Here is a 19,163-nt window from a genome sequence, read left to right as displayed (position 1 = left end):
AACCTGGCCCCGTCGGGAAGTCCTCAGAACAAACGACGGAGGACCCAGCCCTCTCCTCCGCTCGCCCCCGTAAGGCCTACAGTTCCCTCCTCACCCTCCCACGAGTCGGGAGATGACGGTGCGTTGGGCTCGACGACGGGTTCTGAGGGCGACGATGACGGAACGGGTCTCCCGTCGCACGGGCCTCGCCGCCCGACGAGATTGGCTCATTCCACGCCATGATCGACAGGGCGTCCGAATTGTTCCAGCTCTGCCCGGAGGAGCAGAAAAAGGAAGGTTTCCCCTCTCAGCGCCGGGAGGCCAAGAGGAAGACGGTCATCGCGGTGCCCCTAATCGATGACAACTGGGAGGAGGGCCTGTCGGTTCTCAAAAACCCCTCCATGGCACCAGCCAAACGGGACCGGTACGAGAAGAAGTACCGGGTCCCCGAAACCGCTCCCCTGTGCCTCAGGGCCCAGCCAACGCCAGACTCGGTCGTTGGCTCCGGGCGACCGACTTCCGTCAGGGCGTCCAGACCAGGGTGTTGAACATGCCGTTCGACGGCAGCAACTTGTTCGGGAAGGCGGTGGACGAATCCCTCCAAGCCATAAAAACGGAGACGGCCCGCGCCCTAGGAGCCCTTCAGCAACGACGGCCCTTTTGGAGCTCCGGAGGCAGACAGGGTGCTTCCAAGGGATCCAGCGGTGGCTCGTCGTCTTACCCCCAGGCGGCACGCTCCTCGTCTCAGGAGGCCTACAGGGGTCGCGGCAAGCAGGGAGCGCCTCGCTGCCATCAGCAAGGTGGCCAGGGCGGCAAGGCCACCACCTCCAAGCAGGACTGAACCGGCCGTGGTCTCGGGCCCCCACCGAAGCACCCCGGTGGGAGGCCGGCTAACGAACTTCGTCGGCATGTGGAAGTCCATCTCCACCGACCGTTGGGTGCTGGATACCCTGGCAAGAGGACACTCTATCGAATTCCTGAAGAAGTGCCCTCACGTCCCACCTGTGGCCAGGAAGGAAAATCACGTCCCACAACTGCTTTTGGAAGTACGGGCGATGCTCAGGAAAGGCGCCATCGAGCTTGTCCCGAAGAGGCTCTGGGGCTCCGGGGTATACTCAAGGTACTTCCTCGTCAGGAAGAAGACTGGCGGCTGGCGCCCCATCCTGGACCTTCGTCGTTTGAACAAATACATCAGATCACAAAAGTTCAGGATGGTCACCCTCCAGCACGTACTGGGACAGCTGGAGGAAGGCGACTTTCTATCGGCGTTTGACCTGGAGGATGCTTACTTCCACGTTCCCATCCTCAAAGTCACCGAAAAGTTCCTTAGGTTCGTCGTCCAGGGACGCCACTACCAATTCAGAGCGCTGCCGTTTGGATTGAAGTCGGCCCCCAGGGTCTTTACCAAGTGCCTAGCACCAGTGGCGGGGCGGCTGCGCCTGCAGGGGATTCCTGTCTACCCCTACCTGGACGACTGGCTCATCTGCTCAAGGACGAGGGAACTCGCCGTTGAACACACTGCGAGGACCGTCCAGCTACTCAGACCTGGGATTCGCCATAAACTACCCAAAGTCCCACCTGGTGCCATCGCAGGTGGCCCTGTTTCTGGGAGCGAAGCTCGATACAGTGAGGCGCCTGGCGGCCCCGTCGGAAGAACAGACGAAGATCATTCTAGGCAAAGTGCAGCGCCTGCTTGCTACGGACGTGGCCAGGGTGAGGTCCATCAAGTCCCTCCTGGGGATGATGTCCTCTTGCATCTACCTGGTGCGCCTCTGCAGACTACGGATGCGCCCTCTTCAAGAATTTCTCGACGCCCGTTGGAGGCAGGCGACGGGCACCTTCGAAGACAGGGTCCCCCTCAACGAGGTGTTCTGGCGGGCGATTCACTGGTGGGACGTTAGAGCGCACCTCACGGCGGGTAAGGACTTTCAGACGCCCGCGTACCACGAGACGGTGACGACGGACGCCTCCCTGGAAGGCTGGGGCGCCCACACTGGGGATCTCCACGCAAGGGGCCTCTGGCTCCCGGAGGAGAGGCTCCTGCACATCAACGTCCTGGAACTCCGAGCCGTGTTCTGGGCTCTCAAATCGTTCCTCCCGTCGCTCAAGGGCAAGGTGGTGCGGATCTTCACGGACAACACCACGACAATGTTTTACATACGGAAGCAGGGAGCCACCAGATCCCCAGCCCTATCCAAGGAGGCACAGGATCTGTGGCACTGGGCGGTCGCCCAGGGGATGTTCCTGGTTCCCTTCCACCTGGCAGGAGAAAGAAACACCATCGTCGACTCGCTCAGCAGGGAGCTCCGCGCGTGTCACGAGTGGGAACTGCGCCAGGATCAGGTGGATCAACTCTTCCGACGATGGGGCAAACCCCAAATCGACCTGTTCGCAACAGCGACGAACTCGAAGTGCAAGAGGTTTGCCAGCAGGTTTCCCCAGCCGAGAAGCATGGGCGATGCGTTCTCGTTCCCCTGGGACAACCTATACCTGTATGCGTTCCCTTCGTTGCCGTTGCTACTTCAACTCATCAGCCATTTCAAGAGGTCCCGATGCAGGATGATCCTCGTCAAACCGGCGTGGCCGAGGCAGATCTGGTTCCCGGACCTTCTGGACTTGTCAACGTCCCCTCCCATCAAGCTGTCGGCGGACGCGGACCTTCTCTCCAGAGAAGGAGGCGCCATTTTCCACCACGACCCGGTGTCGCTGAACCTGCAGGCTTGGCTCCTGCAGCGCTAGAGTTTGGAGGCTACGATATACCGGCCGATTGCAGAGAGGTTCTTGCAAAGGCCAGGGCGTCCTCGACTCTCAAATGCTACGGTCATAAGTGGAAGAGGTTCTCTATCTGGTGCCGAGCACAGAAGATCAACCCCCTACGGATTACGGCCCCTCAAGTGCTGCCGTACCTGCTATCGCTGGCAAAGGCTGGGCTAGCCCATGCCTCCATTAAGATTCATCTGGCGGCGATCTCCAGATATACCAGAACCACAGGACGGACGTCCCTGTGGTCCCATCGACTGGTAAAAGAGTTTATGAAAGGACTGTTCCGGTCGTTCCCGCCGGTGAAGGCCCCGGCGTGGGAACTTAACGTGGTGCTGACCAGGCTCATGGGGGCCCCCATTCGAGCCGATGCACTCCGCACCGATGAAGTTTGTGTCGTGGAAGACTGCGTTCCTGGTGGCCATTACCTCCGCACGCCGAGTGGGAGAGATCCAGGCCCTATCCTGCAAGGCACCGTACTTGACTTTCTATGCCTCGAGGGTGGTGCTTAGGACGCACCCCTCCTTTATGCCCAAGGTGCCGTCGGACTTCCATCTTAACGAGCCCTTGGTGTTACCTGTTTTCTTCCCGTCTCCTTCGTCGCCAGCCGAGAGGACTTTGCACTCGCTGGATGTGGCTAGAGCGCTTAAGTTCTACGTGGACCGCACAAAGAGTTTCCGGAGGACATCACAGCTGTTCGTGAACTTTGGACCTGTGAATCAAGGGAAGGCTCTCTCGAAGTCTTCTATTTCCAGATAGCTCTCCGGCTGCATCATGCACTGTCACCGGTTGGCTAACCGACCGCTGCCAGGCCGTCCGAGAGCCCATTTGACCAGAGCGATCGCTGCTACTACGGCGTTCTTATCTGGTGTGCCCCTGCTGGACATCTGCAGGGCTGCTACGTGGAGGTCGACGCACACCTTCACGAGATTCTACTGCGTCGATCGGGATTCCAGGGAGGAGTCCAGGGTCGGCAAAGCAGTGCTGCGCAACCTGTTCGCTTACGGTGAGCCTGGTGAGGAGGTAACAGATGCTTAATGTTGAGTTTTTTGTATTGCTTAATGTTGAGCCTTTTGCTACCCCCCCGTGGTTGTGCATGTGTGTACTGCTATTTATTCTTATATTCATGAGCATGTGAATCCATGCCAGACCCCATGCTGGAGAAGGAACAAGTTACTTACCTGTAACTGTTGTTCTCCAGCATGGGTCTGGCATGGATTCACATGCGAACCCTCCCGCCTACCCCTCTGCGGCTCTTCACTTGGTCATACTGCCACTTCACGTGCTACCAAATCTGAAGATGGCTGCCAGAGGCGGGGCTTAGGTAGAGGGCAGTCATTGGCTGTGGTCAGTATGACGCAGAGATCAGTGATTGGTTACTACTACGAAAGACCGATCAGAAACGAAACTGATACTGATTTTTTCTTTACCGAGGATTCCCAGCCTGACGACGGGGAATATTCATGAGCATGTGAATCCATGCCAGACCCATGCTGGAGAACAGTTACAGGTAAGTAACTTGTTCCTTATACTGCCATATACTTCAATTCGTACTGAAGAAAGCTCGGGAGTTCCTGAAAGCTATTTTTTCAGCTAATAGACTCTTTATGGTTCTAATTATAATCCGAGTTTGAAACACAAATGTGTCGACATTAGAATGTGTTCAGAATTGTTCATTACACATTGATGTATTTCGAATCTAATATCTACGACATGATTTGTAAATCTTTGTCCGAATGGATAAGTGACCTGTTGCGAAACATTTTTAACATTTTTTTTAATTAGTTTGTTTTATCTATATTATTAGTAGTGTGATCCTCAATAGCTAGTTGAATAATCTCTAGTTTCTAATAGGTCAGCCTTTGGGGCCTACAGAAACTGAGGAAGAGGTCTTCTCTTCCAACCCGATTGTCAAGAAGCATCTAACAGGAATCTCCAGACTTTACTCGCCCATCAAGAGGCCACACCCTTTGTGGGACCTCAATATAGTGTTGGATGCACTGGTGCACAAACCATTTGAGCCAATGGCGTCAGCGGACATCAGGCTGTTCACCATTAAGACGGCCTTGCTAGTCTGCCTCACCTCACCTCAGCTCCCTGGATAAGTGATATCCAGGCGCTGGTCGCCTCCGAGCCCTATACTACTTTTCTCAGGGATAAAGTAGTCCTGTGGACACACCCAACATTCCTACCCAAGGTGCCTTCTGCATTCCATCTGAACGAAGAAATTGTGCTGCCTACGTTTTTTGCTGAGCCCAAAGACGAGGCACAGAGTTCTGCACTGCCTGGATGTCAGGCCTGCCCTGAAATTGTACTTGGACAAGAGCAAGGCCTTCCACAAGTCGGACTCACTTTTTGTCAACTTTAGCAGATCAAGACTTGGATATCAGGCCTTCATAGCCCGTTGGATGGTCTCGGCCATCAAAGAACCTTAGGACGACAGCATAAGCCAGTGCCGGCCAACATGCACACCCACGCGATCAGAGCCAAGGCAACGGCCATCGCATTCCAGCGGCATGTCCCCTGGCAAGTCATAAGCAGGGTGGCCACATGGGCCACCCCTTCGGCTTTCTGCAAGCACTATTTTGAAGCTGGCTCTAGGTCAGACACGGCTTTCGGACAGGCAGTTCTAGAAACCTATTTTCTTAAGGAGGGTCTCCTCTCCACCCTGGGGCTACACTGTTGTAATCGCCCGTGCAGTATGGAGGAAAGGGGACGGGACGTAAGAGTAATTATAAGTTACTCAATGTAGTGTTTAACATAGTCCCCTTTCCTCCATATGTCCCACCATCCTCCCCTGACCCCAAATAAAACTGGTGTCAACAGGCAATGTTAATCCATTGTCGACGCGTCTATGGGGACTGAGGTGTGGTGGCGGAGTCAGGGCAGCGCATGCTCCCAGGGCTGCACCCCCGTGTGCCTCTAAATTTTAAGGGGAAGGTTTTTTCTGGTGAAAAAGGTTGTCTCCCGTCCCTTGGAAGGGCAGCCCATGCAGAATGGAGGAATGGGGACTAGTCACTACGGTGAGTAACTTATAATTTTTGCACACATCCCTGTGTGCACCAACCTCCAAGCAAGTGCATGCCCCTCTGTGGACGTACTTGCAAGATGGGTGTTTTGTGCACGGCAGACATGCACCTTCACACGCTCCCACAAATGCAGATGTACACCAAGATGGAAATTTAATTTTCAGTTCTGTTGTCTACTTTATAGTGCAGTGGTACAGTATGTATGTTTACTGTCAGATAGCTTTACAGGAAGCCTGACTTTTCTGCAGAGGCTATACCCTATCTGTTGCTGTTTAGTTTCAGATTGAGCCTAAGGTAGCTGCACACACTAGTCAAATTGAGGGTTACTTTGGCAGAAAATGTTCTTAGTCTTTTGCTGTTCACCCACGTGTTGCTTTTGATTACTGTTTCGATAGAACAGTTGCGCAATACCTCCCCTTTAATCCTGTTCAATGGTAACCTTTGTGGTATTTGCGGTCTTATTGCTGTATTCCAACATCTTTAATGGAGATTTCTCCAGTCCCAGGTATGCATCCGTCCCATTGTATGTTGAAACAACAATCTGGTGAAGTAAATCAAATTAACTGCTTCTCCAACAGAACACATTACCACCTTTTTTCACAAATGTAATTCTCTTTTTCAGGGTGTGAACTTGTATGTGAAAAATCTTGATGATGGTATTGATGATGAGCGCCTGCGGAAAGAGTTCACCCCATTTGGTACTATCACTAGTGCAAAGGTAAGCTTTGTGGTGTGTGGCAAGACAACTGAGGTTTGTGCTCCTGGATAAGAAATCATTGAATGTTTTGTATTTCATGAATTAACAAAGCTAAACTGAAAATTAGATGGTGCTGCTTGTATTTTCCTCTATTTTCCTCAATCCTATGTTTAAGGCTCAGAATGATTGCTCCAGACATCCTGGTTGCAAGAATTCCTGGCATTTGGTCTACCTTACAGAGTTAAACTTGACTGAGTGTAGTCATGGCTATACCCTGGTGTGGCGCAGTGGAGATTTTATTTATTTTGTGCTTTACTGCCATTGTCTCAAAGCACTCTGGATTCTAGGGCAGTTCCGCTGACCGTAGTGTAAACTGGTGTTAAGACAGATTTTCTGTACTCTGGCCAGGTGGACAGATGTATAGAAAGCCAACCTAGATTGTGACGGGGAAAACTCTGGGAGCTGTAGCCAAACCAATTCAAGGTAAGTGACGAGAGGTCTAGGTAGGCTAAGTCTCATGAGGTGGTGAGCTTGTGAAGGGTCCACAATGAGAACACACAATGGGAATCACAAATTTCACTTAGTACGTATAAAAATGGTTATTTATGGCCCAACACTAATATTACATTTCTGATGCTTGTTAATCTGCTTAGAATCATATAGTAAGACATCTAGTGGTAATTGTGGAGTGTTGCATCTTTTTTTCGAGGAAAAGAGTTGTATTGCTTTTTCATAATTGCTTTGTCCCATGACTGGTGGTAGTCTAGTCTTTAACATCTTCAACGGCTGCTTTGTAGACTGAAGACTTCTGCGACTTTCGGCGACTGGTGCATCGGTCAGCGCTGTCGACCACGTGGCCCAGCCCTCCGCCCAGGCCTGTACAGTAGGGAAGAGTGGGGCCCTGGAGTATGATTCTCTGAGAATGCATTTCCTTTTCCCCTCTTTCCCTTTCTGGTCTGGCTGCCGCCCTTCCCCTCTACAATGGAGAGGACTAATGGTGTCCGTCTTGTAACGGAAAATATCTGTGGAAAGACGCACATTGCAAGTGCAACAAAAAACATCTCCCTCGTGATCACGACGAGTGATCCTGCAAGTCCTGCAAACGGTTCTGTCCTAAGGCGCTAAAGGATAGGCGGACGAAACGGTGGGTAGCCTACGCGATGCAGGCAGAGTATGGTTCCTCCGTAGGCACCGACAGTGAGGATTCTACCGGCAGCCATGGCTCTGATGTGGCGGCCATAGACCTTTCCGCAGAACCGTCCGGTTCCTAGATGTTATTCCAGCCATAAGGGTGTCTCTTCAAAAAAACACTTGGGCACCGATGCGCCGTTTAAGAGTGCAACAGTACCAAAGGTTTCGGCGGTGCCGAAAACTATCTGACCGTCTCGCAAATATTGGTACAGCGGCGAATAGGCTAAGAAGCTCATCCTCTAGTTGAGGAGTATTCAGAAGGGTCACAGCCCCTCTCTAAGACTGTCTAACAAATTCATTCCTCCTAAGGACTCTTGTCCTCGTGGAGAGCCTTTTCCCCCTCCTGCCTCCTCTGGTTCATCTCTGTGGACCAGAGTGAGGTTTGAGAACTATATGGATAAACTTTCAGTTCTCAAAAGGCACGCCTGGCTTAAGAACTCCTCTTTTAAGCCGGAGAGGCAGTCCTCCTTCATAAACCAGTGGAGGCCACAAATGTGTTTGGCAAGGATGTGGCTGATGCCTATGAGACGGCGAAGAAAGGGCACAAGACTCTTGTTTCTAAATCGGATCACTGCTAGGCCTTACCATCAACGAAGATTGTGCCGTTCCTTTAGGGCCAGTCCTTTTCTAGATCTCCGCACAACCAATAGGGCACAGGAGGTAAATTATGGTCCTCTGCACAAGGAGCAGCTGGCACCAACTATTACCAGCAGAAAGGACAATGAAGATGCAAAGGCAGGAGCAGAAATTTCACCCCAAGTGGCTCCCCAGCCTCTGATCCCAAATGATTCGCTAGTCTCAGTCCCCTCCCATGCCACCCTGGTCGGGGGACGTTTAACATCTTTTCTTCACGCATGGGAGGGGGTCACTTAAGACCAGTGAGTGCTCAAGACCGTTGCCCATGTTTGTATCGAGTTCCACCGGCCACCTCGATACCATCCACCAAGACAGATTCCTATCGCCAGCACACCTGCAGATTCTGCTGGAAGAGGGGCAGATCCTTCAAGAAAAGGGCGCCATAGACGTCGTCCCCATTCATCAGGTAAACAAGAGTATTAAGTGCACTTCCTTGTACCCAAAAAGGATCTCACCATGCACCCTGTGTGAGACTTGCACCCAGCAAACAACTTTGTCAAGCCACTAAAGTTCAGAATGACAATATTGCAGGAAGTAGTCCCTCTGTTGACGCAGGGGGATTACATGGCAACTCTGTTGCCCGCGCACAGAAAGTACCTAAGGTTCATGATTGAGAACAAGCACTATCAGTTCAAGGTTCTCCCCTTCGGCATCCCCTGAGCCCCAAGGCTGTTTACGAAGGTACTGGCGGTAGTAGCGGCTCACCTGCGCAGGCCGTCCATTCCAGTCTATCCTTACCTCGACGACTGGCTAATAACAGGGGACTCCTATGGAACATGCCGATCAAATACCCAGAAGACAGTAGATCTCTTCAGTCTGGGATTCTCAATCAATGAGAAAGTCCAGTCTAGACCCCAGCCAAGTCAAACAATTTCTGGGGGCTCTAAATTCGGACCAATTACATTCTGGTCTTCTCCAACGAGAAGGTTCAAAACATGCAGTTCCAGATCCCTCACTATGAAGCCAATCACGAGGTGACTATGCAAAGCCATGCCGCTGTTGGGGATGATGGCCTCCTGCATCTACCTAGTTCCTCGCGCACTTCTGTGCATGCGCCCCATGCAAGAGTGGCTCTCGAGCCAGGTGTCAAGCATGTGGTCCCCAGCGGTAGCAACCAACCACATAAACAGTTGGAACTGCTAGCAGTGTTCAAAGCCCTGAAGGCATTTCACACCGACCGACCTGGGTAAAACGTTCCTAGTCCTCACGGACAGTACCACGGCCATGTATTACCTGAACAAGCAAGGGGACACGCACTCTTCTCTAGCATGGGGTCTGGCATGGATTCACATGCTCATGAATTTCCCCATCAGTGCCCTCTACCTAAGTCACTCCTCTGGCAGCCATCTTCAGATTTTTGCCGCACGTTCGAGTGGTGGGAGTCCTCGTGATTAGCTCTGGCTTTTTACTGTGTTAATCATCCAATTAACGGGGACCCGTTTTCGGATTGTCCAGCTCCCCTCAAGGGCTGAATTTCGGCGAGATATTATTCCAGAAGATTCTTCGAGGCCTACTCCGCGTGGACATGGCGGAGAAAGAAGACTCCATGCCTCTTTTCAGAGTTTGCCCAGGATGTGGCCTACGGAACATCTACTCGGACGATGGGCATTCTCCAGCATGGGGTCTGGCATGGATTCACATGCTCATAAATATTCCCCGTCGTCAGGCTGGGAATCCTCGGTAAAGAAAAAACCAGTATCAGTTTCGTTTCTGATCTGTCTTTCGTAGTAATAACCAATCACTGGTCTCTGCGTCATACTGACCACAGCCAATGACTGCCCTCTACCTAAGCACCGCCTCTGGCAGCCATCTTCAGATTTTTACCGCACGTTCATGTGTTGGGATCCTCGTGCTATTGCTCTCGAGCGTTAGTGCTATTTTTCGCGCTTTTTCACAAAAAACTACGATTCTTTCGGTCAAAAGAGCCTCAAGCTCCACCGATCCTACATCCGATCAACGGGGACCCGTGTCGGATTCGTCTGCGCCCCTCAAGGGTGAAGATTTCGTCGAGCTACACTTCGGAGGACTCCAGAAGCTTCTCAGGCCCGGTCTCGGATATGGCCCAGGAGAAGGGAAGCTCGACGCCCGGAAAGCTGTTCAGGGTCTGCCCTGGATGCCAGCTGCAGAACGTCTTTAAGGAGGACGAACACTCTTTCTGCCTTTACTGCCTTCATGAGGACAAGAAGCACGTGGAGAAGGACTGTGCGTTTTGCGGCAACATGTCGGAACGGACCATGAAGGACCGCCATCAACGTCTCGCCAACTGGCTGGAGGGTAAGAGCCCGTCTGGCGAGAAGAAGAAGAAATCCGAGCGGTCTTCTAAGACCTTTGAGGGCGCCCCGGCGACGGGGGCCCAACATAAGGCTAAGCACCGCGAGTCCGCTGGCACCGGGAGCGCCGAACGGTCGGGCTCTACGGGCGCCAGGCAGGGCGCACCCTCCCCGGCACCATCAACCACGAGCCAACGCTCTGGGTCGGGTAAGAGGAAGGCCGAGCACCCGGCGAAGCTCCTGGAGAGGCCCCGGTCGAGCTCTAAGGCAGAGGAGGAGCGTGGCAGTGCCCCCTCCCTCAAGGATAAGGCGGTGAGCGCACCTAAGGTGGTGAAGGCCTTGATCCATCCGACCAAGCCCTCTATCGAAACGGTCGCGGCGGCCCTGGCTCAGCCTGTGGAGGCTGCACCAGTGGTGGCGACCTCGGGGCCCAGAATCTCCCTGCCTCCTCGGAGGGAGTCTTCTTTTGTGCCCATCGATAGGACCCCCGTGAAACCCTCCGTGGGGAAGAAGGGGGGGCAGGGCGTCGTCGTAGATTCGGCCTCAACCTCAGAAGAGGAGCTGATCGAGGTCTTAAGCCACGGCCTAGGCGTGGAAGAAGGCCAGCCCGTCGGAATGGACCCCGACGCAGGTGACGACGACATCGTCGAGGATACCGACGGGGCCCCTGCTCGCCCGTCGGATTCCCCTCTGCCAGCGCCGCAAGACAACTCGGCGGCCATTTTGTTGGCCATACAGTCCTTATGCTCCGAGATAAGGACGAGGCTACCGTTACCGACGGAGGAACCTCTCCCGTCGGGGGATCCAGAACCGGGACCTTCTGGTGTTCCCCCTACCAAGAAAAGAAGGATCCATCCACCACCTCCTTTTCAACCGTCGCGCCCCGTCCAGCCCTCCTCCCCGTCCACCCGAGGGGATGATACGGGGACTGACACGGCAGCGACGGGTACGGACGACGAGGCATACGACGAGGATATTCCGTCGTCGCCTCCCGCCGGGGCTTCTCCGCCCGACGAGATCGGATCTTTCCACTCCATGATCTCCAGGGCTTCCGAGCTTTTCCAACTCTGCCCTGAGGAGAAGAAAAAGGAAGGCTTCCTTTATCAGCGGCGCGAGGCCAAGAGGAAGACGGTCCTCGCAGTGCCTCTGTTGGACATTTGGGATGAGGGCCTTTCCCTCCTCAAGAACCCTTCCACGACGCCAGCTAGAAGAGACCGGTACGAGAAAAAGTACCGGGTCCCGGACACGGCCCCCCTGTGCCTCCGGGCGCAGCCTACCCCGGATTCCGTCGTCTCCGCGGCAGCCAGGAAGAAAGCGGGGGGGGGGGCGCGGCCTCCACATCGACTTCCCCGCCGGACGGCGAGGGAAAGAAATTGGATGCTATGGGACGTAGAGTCATCTCGTCGGCAGCGACGACGATTAAAGCGGCCAACGCCTTGGCTATCGTGGCTCGCTGCGACAGGGAGCTCTGGTACAAGATAGCTCCCCTGCTGGATTTTCTGCCGGACGACAAGAGGGCGGAGGCCCTGGAGATCCTGCAGGAAGGTGAGGTGGCCTCGGACCACGCCATCACCGTGGCGACGGACATCGCCGACACTGGGTTCCGCCAGCTGGGCAACGGCGTTTGCCTTCGACGTCGTGGATGGCTCAAAGCTACGGACTTCCGGCAGGACGTCCAGACCAGAGTCCTGGACATGCCCTTCGACGGGAACAACCTGTTTGGGAAGACAGTGGACGATTCCCTTCAGGCCATCAAGGCGGATACTGAGACGGCCCGGGCCCTTGGAGTTCTGCAGCAACGACGGACGCCCTTTCGGAGCAGCGGAGGCAAGGGCGCCTCCAAAGGTTCCGGCGGCGGTTTCGCTTCCTACCGTCAAGCGGCCCGCTCGTCGTCGCAAGAGGCCTACAGAGGACGAGGCAAGTCTAGCGGACCCCGCCGTCGTCGCCAAGGAGGCCAAGGCGGCAAGGCCGCGTCCAAGCAGGATTGAACCGGCCGTGGGGTCGGGCCCCCACCGAAGCACCCCGGTGGGAGGCCGGCTGGCGGGCTTCGTCAGCGTGTGGGAGTCCATCTCCACCGACCGTTGGGTGCTGGACGCCCTGGCCCGGGGCCACGCGCTCGAGTTTCAAAGGTGGTGTCCGCGCGTCCCCCCCGTGGCCAGGAAAGAACTTCACGTCCCTCAACTTCTCCTGGAGGTAAAGGCGATGCTCAGGAAGGGCGCCATCGAACTCGTCCCAAAGAGGCTTCGGGGCTCCGGAGTCTACTCTAGATACTTCCTCGTGAAGAAGAAGACGGGAGGATGGCGCCCCATCCTAGACCTGCGACGTCTGAACAAGTTCATCAAGGCGCAGAAGTTCCGGATGGTCACCCTCCAGCACGTCCTGGGTCAGCTGGAGGAAGGAGACTTCCTATCGTCGTTGGATTTGGAGGATGCCTACTTCCACATTCCCATCCTAAAGGGGCACTGAAAATTCCTCAGGTTCGTGGTCCAAGGGCGTCATTACCAGTTCAAAGCCCTTCCCTTCGGACTACGGTCGGCACCCAGGGTATTCACCAAGTGCCTCGCACCGGTGGCGGCGCAGCTGCGCCGCGAGGGGATCCACGTCTACCCCTACCTGGACGACTGGCTCATCCGCGCCAAGACGAGGGAGCTCGCCGTGGTCCACACGGCAAGGACCGTCCAACTCCTCACGGACCTGGGATTCTCCGTGAACTACGCCAAATCCCACCTGGTGCCCGCGCAAGTCGCACTGTTTCTGGGAGCGAGGCCCGTCGGAGGAGAGGACCAGGACCATCTTGGGCAAGGTGCAACGGATGTTGGTGGCCGACGCGGCCAAAGTGAGGTCCATCAAGTCCCTCCTCGGGATGATGTCTTCCTGCATCTACCTCATTCCCATGTGCAGGCTCCGGATGCGCCCGTTGCAAGAATTCCTGGATGCGCGCTGGATCCAGACGACGGGCAGCTTCGAGGAAAGGATCAAGCTCGACGAGAGCTTCCGACGAGCGATACGGTGGTGGGGCACCCGCGCGCATCTGACGGCGGGCATGGACTTCCAGACCCCAGCCCACCAGGTGACTGTGACCACGGATGCCTCCCTGGAAGGGTGGGGAGCGCACACCGAAAATCGGCACGCAAGGGGACTCTGGCTCCCGACGGAGAAGTCCCTGCATATCAACGTCCTGGAGCTCCGTGCAGTGTTTTGGGCCCTCAGGTCCTTCCTTCCGTCCCTCAAGGGCAAGGTGGTGAGGATCTTCACCGACAACACCACCACCATGTTTTACATCAGGAAACAGGGCGGAACCAGGTCCCCAGCGCTGTCCAAGGAGGCGCAGGACCTGTGGCATTGGGCCGTCGCCCAAGGGATTTTTCTGGTGCCGTTTCATCTGGCAGGGATAAAAAACACCATCGCCGACTCACTCAGCAGGGAGCTGCGCTCGTGCCACGAGTGGGAACTACGGCAGGATCTGGTGGATCGCCTCTTCCGACGGTGGGGCACACCCCAGATCGACCTGTTCGCGACGGCGACGAACACCAAGTGCCGGAGGTTCGCCAGCAGGTTTCCCCAGACGAGGAGCATGGGCGATGCTTTCTCGTTCCCCTGGGAGGGCCTGTTCCTCTACGCGTTCCCTCCCTTGCCTCTGCTAATCCGGCTCGTCAACCAGCTCAAGAGGTCACGGTGCAGGATGATCCTCGTCGCACCTGCGTGGCCGAGGCAGATATGGTTCCCGGACTTTCTGGACTTGTCAGCGTCCCCGCCGATCGAGCTGCCGGCGGACGTGGATCTACTCTCCAGGGAAGGAGGCGCCATCCTCCACCACGACCCGAAGTCGCTGAACTTGCAGGCCTGGCTCCTGCAGCGCTAGAGTTTGGAGGATACGACATACCGGCCGATTGCAGAGAGGTTCTTGCAAAGGCCAGGGCGTCCTCGACTCTTAAATGCTACGGACACAAATGGAAGAGGTTCTCTGTCTGGTGCCACGCACAGAAGATTAACCCTCTACGGATTACGGCTCCCCAAGTACTGCCGTACCTGCTGACGCTGGCCAAAGCTGGTCTGGCACACGCGTCCATCAAGATTCATCTTGCTGCGATCTCCCGATACACCAGAACCACGGGGCGGACGTCCTTGTGGTCTCATCGTCTGGTGAAAGAGTTCATGAAGGGACTGTTCAGATCGTTCCCGCCGGTGAAGGCTCCGGCCCCGGCGTGGGAGCTCAACGTGGTGCTGACCAAGCTCATGGGACCTCCGTTCGAGCCTCTGCACTCGGCCCCGTTGAAGTTTCTATCGTGGAAAACAGCTTTTCTTGTGGCCATCACCTCCGCACGACGAGTGGGAGAGATCCAGGCCCTTTCCTGCAAGGCCCCGTACTTGACTTTCCACGACACGAGGGTAGTGCTCAGGACGCACCCCTCCTTCATGCCCAAGGTACCGTCGGACTTCCATCTCAACGAACCCTTGGTGTTACCTGTGTTCTTCCCGTCGCCTTCGTCGCTGGCTGAGAGGACTTTGCACTCGCTGGATGTAGCTAGAGCGCTGAAGTTCTACGTGGACCGCACGAAGAGTTTTCGGAAGACGTCACAACTCTTTGTGAACTTTGGACCTGTCAATCAGGGGAAGGCTCTCTCGAAGGCTTCCATCTCCAGATGGCTCTCCGGCTGTATCATGTGCTGTCACCGGTTGGCAAACCGACCGCTGCCTGGCCGTCCGAGAGCCCATTCCACCAGAGCGATCGCAGCTACCACGGCGTTCCTATCTGGTGTGCCCCTGCTGGACATATGCAGGGCTGCTACGTGGAGGTCGACGCACACCTTCACGAAATTCTACTGCGTCGACCGGGATTCCAGGGAGGAGTCCAGGGTCGGCCAAGCAGTGCTGCGCAATCTGTTCGCCTGAGGTGAGCCTGGTGAGGAGGTAAGATGCTTAATGTTGAGTTGATGTGATGCTTAATGTTGAGCCTTTGCCACCTCCCGTGGTTGTGCATGTGTGTACTGCTATGTATTCTTTATTCATGAGCATGTGAATCCATGCCAGACCCCATGCTGGAGAAGGAACAAGTTACTTACATGTAACTGTTGTTCTCCAGCATGGGTCTGGCATGGATTCACATGCGAACCCTCCCGCCTACCCCTCTGCGGCTCTTCACTTGGTCATACTGCCACTTCACGTGCTTCCAAATCTGAAGATGGCTGCCAGAGGCGGTGCTTAGGTAGAGGGCAGTCATTGGCTGTGGTCAGTATGACGCAGAGACCAGTGATTGGTTATTACTACGAAAGACAGATCAGAAACGAAACTGATACTGGTTTTTTCTTTACCGAGGATTCCCAGCCTGACGACGGGGAATATTTATGAGCATGTGAATCCATGCCAGACCCATGCTGGAGAACAACAGTTACAGGTAAGTAACTTGTTCCTTCCCTGTGCCTCTATTGCCTACGTTCGGACCAAGCGAACGTGGAAGAAGACTGTGTTTTGCAAGGAGATGGTCCCCCTCACCATGAATGATCGGCGCAGGCATCTCACCGAGTGGCTTCTACAGGTGAGTCCCAGCAGCATGCCTCCCCCAGCCACAAGAAAACTGAGCGGTCTTCTAAGACCTTTGAGGGCGCTCCGGCGGCCCAACATAAGGCTAAGCACCGAGAGTCCACGGGCACCAGTAGCGCCATTGCGACAGGCCCCCCAGCGGCCAGGTCGAGCTCAGTATCCCCCCAGCACCTTCAACCACGAACCAACACTCCGGTTCGGCGAAGAAGAGTAAGTCGGACCACGCGGGTAAGCTTCTGGAGAAGTCCTGGACGGGCCAGTTGGAGAAGGTCAAGGGGGAGCGAGGCGCTGACCCTCCCCTCAAGGTGAAGGCCATTAGATCGACCAAGGTCGTGCAGGCCCATATTCACCCGGCGAAGCCTTCCATTGAAGGCGTGGTGGCATTCCTAGCGAAGGCTGCGGACGTGGGTGCGCAGGGTGTGACCCCCAAGGCGAGTTTCCCTGCCTGCCAGGAGGAATCCTCTTTTCAACCCATAGAGAAGACATCGGAGAAGGCGATTCCCATCATCTCCCCGAAACAGTCTCCCCTGGTCGCAGAGGAGGAAGGTGGTGGGGCACGGTAGTCCTGCGGGGCATGGACATCTCCTCTGAGGAGTAGGCAGTCCTACGGGAAGGATCCCGACAAGGTGTTGGGAAATGTTTGTATGCAGTACCCTTTGGGACCACTGCACACAACTTGTACTACAGGTGTAAGCAAAACCAACCTTTGGTATAAGTCTGTACTACACAGTTTTGGTAGTGGAGCTGAGCAGCCAGGCTTATCTGAAGAGGGGAATGTGTGCTGTAATGATGTTACACATCGGTCTACAATCGCAAGTGTTCAAATAAACTTACACTCAAGGTTTCTTTAATAAATATTTGTCAGTTATAAAACATTCATAAGAAGGAAGCAATTATATATCATACAAATACACTTCAACACTATTTCAGAAATACTTTTCAAGCGAAGTAAAAGGCAAAGATTATTAGAACATGAAAGGTTAGTTATTCTTAGACAGTGCAAATATTGAGTTCACCAGAAGAGTCAATTCAATTCAAAAGGGTAGGCCAAAGTCAATGGGCTAAAGTCTTGGATAGGATAAAGCAGTTCTGGTAGATAAATGGAAAACTCTCTGCAAAAGTTCTTAGGAATAGTTTGTAGCAAGAATAATCATATGTTGGGTCACAAGCTGATTAGGATGGTGAGTTGGGAAAGTTTCAAGCACTTTCACAGCTAGAGGTAATTACTCCGTCTGGTTTTACAGTACCTTAACAAATTAAGAAAAAGATGCAGCTGATGACCTTTGTTCCTGGCAGTTCCTGCAGATCTCGCTGTTCCTGGGCCTCAGTCATGGGGACAAGGAGGATGCCGGGTGACTCCTGAACTGAGATTGCTCAAAAAGCTGGCAACTGGCAAATCTTCAATTCTGGTAGCTGTAGTCAAGCACACCAGCTGGTGTCACTCTCCCTGGTTATTCGGTTTCCTGCAGCACTCTGAGGAAAATAAAACCAGTTCCGAGATTGGTATCCAGGTGACTTAGTTTCGAGTTGATTGGTCCCACCAACTCAAAGGGAGAAGTCGTCCTTGCAGGGCTTCTCTGTCGAAATAAACTTGGCGATTCGGGCCTGCAGCAGGGCTTCACCAGGCAAACCAACGGTCCAGGAGTTGCAGCAGCCGTCCTCTTCACGCTTGTCTTCGGTTCTTTAGTTACAGTGGTTGACTCTGCCTTCCAAGCCAAGAGACTCACCTTTTATTCAGTTCTCTGCCATTCATTCAAGGCTAGCTGTCACTTACCCAACAGGGTGGCTGTCCTTGCCGGACAGTCAGCCAGCCAATCACCACAGAGTCTCCTAGGAGACTAAGCACAGGGAGTTTCGGGCACCTCCCTCTCTTCCTGTCCACCCCAGTCACTCGGGCGCCAGAGGTGGTCTTCACTCCTGAAGCCCACCAAAGGCAAATGAACAAAGGAACCAAACTAGGTTTGGCGTGCAGAGCAAAACTCTTGAAGGACCTTTCCACAAATAACTGGCGAAAAAAGACGAGACCTGCTTATACAGAGGAGGCTCAGGCGCTATCTTGAAAAACATGGCTACCAGTGTGTTCAATCAGGAACAATCATGGTAGTTTGTTGTAAAATCACTGCCACCAGCCATTCTGAGAGAAGGGTTGCATTAGGTTGCTGCATGAGTATCTAGAAACAGGGATACTAAGTAACCCCTCCAGCACTCACATAAGATACGGTGTGCTGGGTCTAGGAATTTAAAAAGACTAGTAAAGTCAATTTCACTTTACTTACTTTGGGAAACAGTAGTTTATCCTAGCGAAGGTATTTAAACCTTGGGAAAGCCAGTTGAGGTTTCCCTGTGCCACTGCCCTGAGGGTGCTGTGACACAAATGAAAAGATGATGCCTATGGAGTTGTCTACAACTCCATAACCAAAGAAAACACAAGAATAAAACTAATTTCAAAACACACGAGAGAGTGGGGAAAAAGGGCCACCCTCTCTCAGGTAAAAAAAATCAAGTCCTCCAAATACAGCAAAGTTGCTGGGGGTCTCTAAGGTGAAGGGCATTGGCACATTTTTGCGAATTCTCACTAACACGAGGAAGACATCGAGAGTGGCGACGAGACCGAAGAGGAGGAGCAGGCTGTGGAGGAGTTGGAGAACCCTACACCGCTGCCTCCGTCGATCCCACCCCCGCCACCTCAGCAACCACCTCAACCCCCAGCGGACATTTCGGTGGACATTCTCCAGGCATTCCACACCTTGTGTTCTGAGATTCAGGTGCGCCCCCTACCAAGAAGAGGAGAGTTTACCCTCCATCGCCTTGTCACCCGTCGCCACCGAGGGAGGATACGGACCTGGACACGGCGACCACGGGCACGGATGACGACGGCGGGTTAGCAGACCTCCCGTCTCCGCCGCCCAGAGCCTCACCGCCCGACGAGATAGGCTTGTTCCATGCCATGATCTCTAGGGCCTCGGACCTGTTTAAACTGACCCCCGAGGAAAAGAAGAAAGAGGGTTTCCTGTACCGACGCTGCGAGGCAAAGAGGAAGACAGTGCTGGCGATCCCTCA

At 54.3% G+C, this 19,163-nt stretch overlaps 1 protein-coding gene across 2 annotated transcripts in view; it reads left to right on the top strand.

The window, feature by feature from the left end:
• Nucleotides 1–19,163, top strand: part of PABPC1 (poly(A) binding protein cytoplasmic 1) — a 503,278-nt gene that overhangs the window by 298,612 nt on the left and 185,503 nt on the right. For both annotated transcript variants that reach the window (XM_069621444.1, XM_069621445.1), the window contains exon 8: nt 6,391–6,486. In XM_069621444.1, coding sequence (XP_069477545.1) covers nt 6,391–6,486 — 96 coding nt within the window. The remainder of the gene's footprint in view (nt 1–6,390; nt 6,487–19,163) is intronic.

Source organism: Ambystoma mexicanum, chromosome 5q, assembly GCF_040938575.1.
Source record: "Ambystoma mexicanum isolate Mex_15411 chromosome 5q, UKY_AmexF1_1, whole genome shotgun sequence".
Lineage (NCBI taxonomy): Eukaryota > Metazoa > Chordata > Amphibia > Caudata > Ambystomatidae > Ambystoma > Ambystoma mexicanum.
This window is presented reverse-complemented; position numbering and strand designations above follow the sequence as displayed.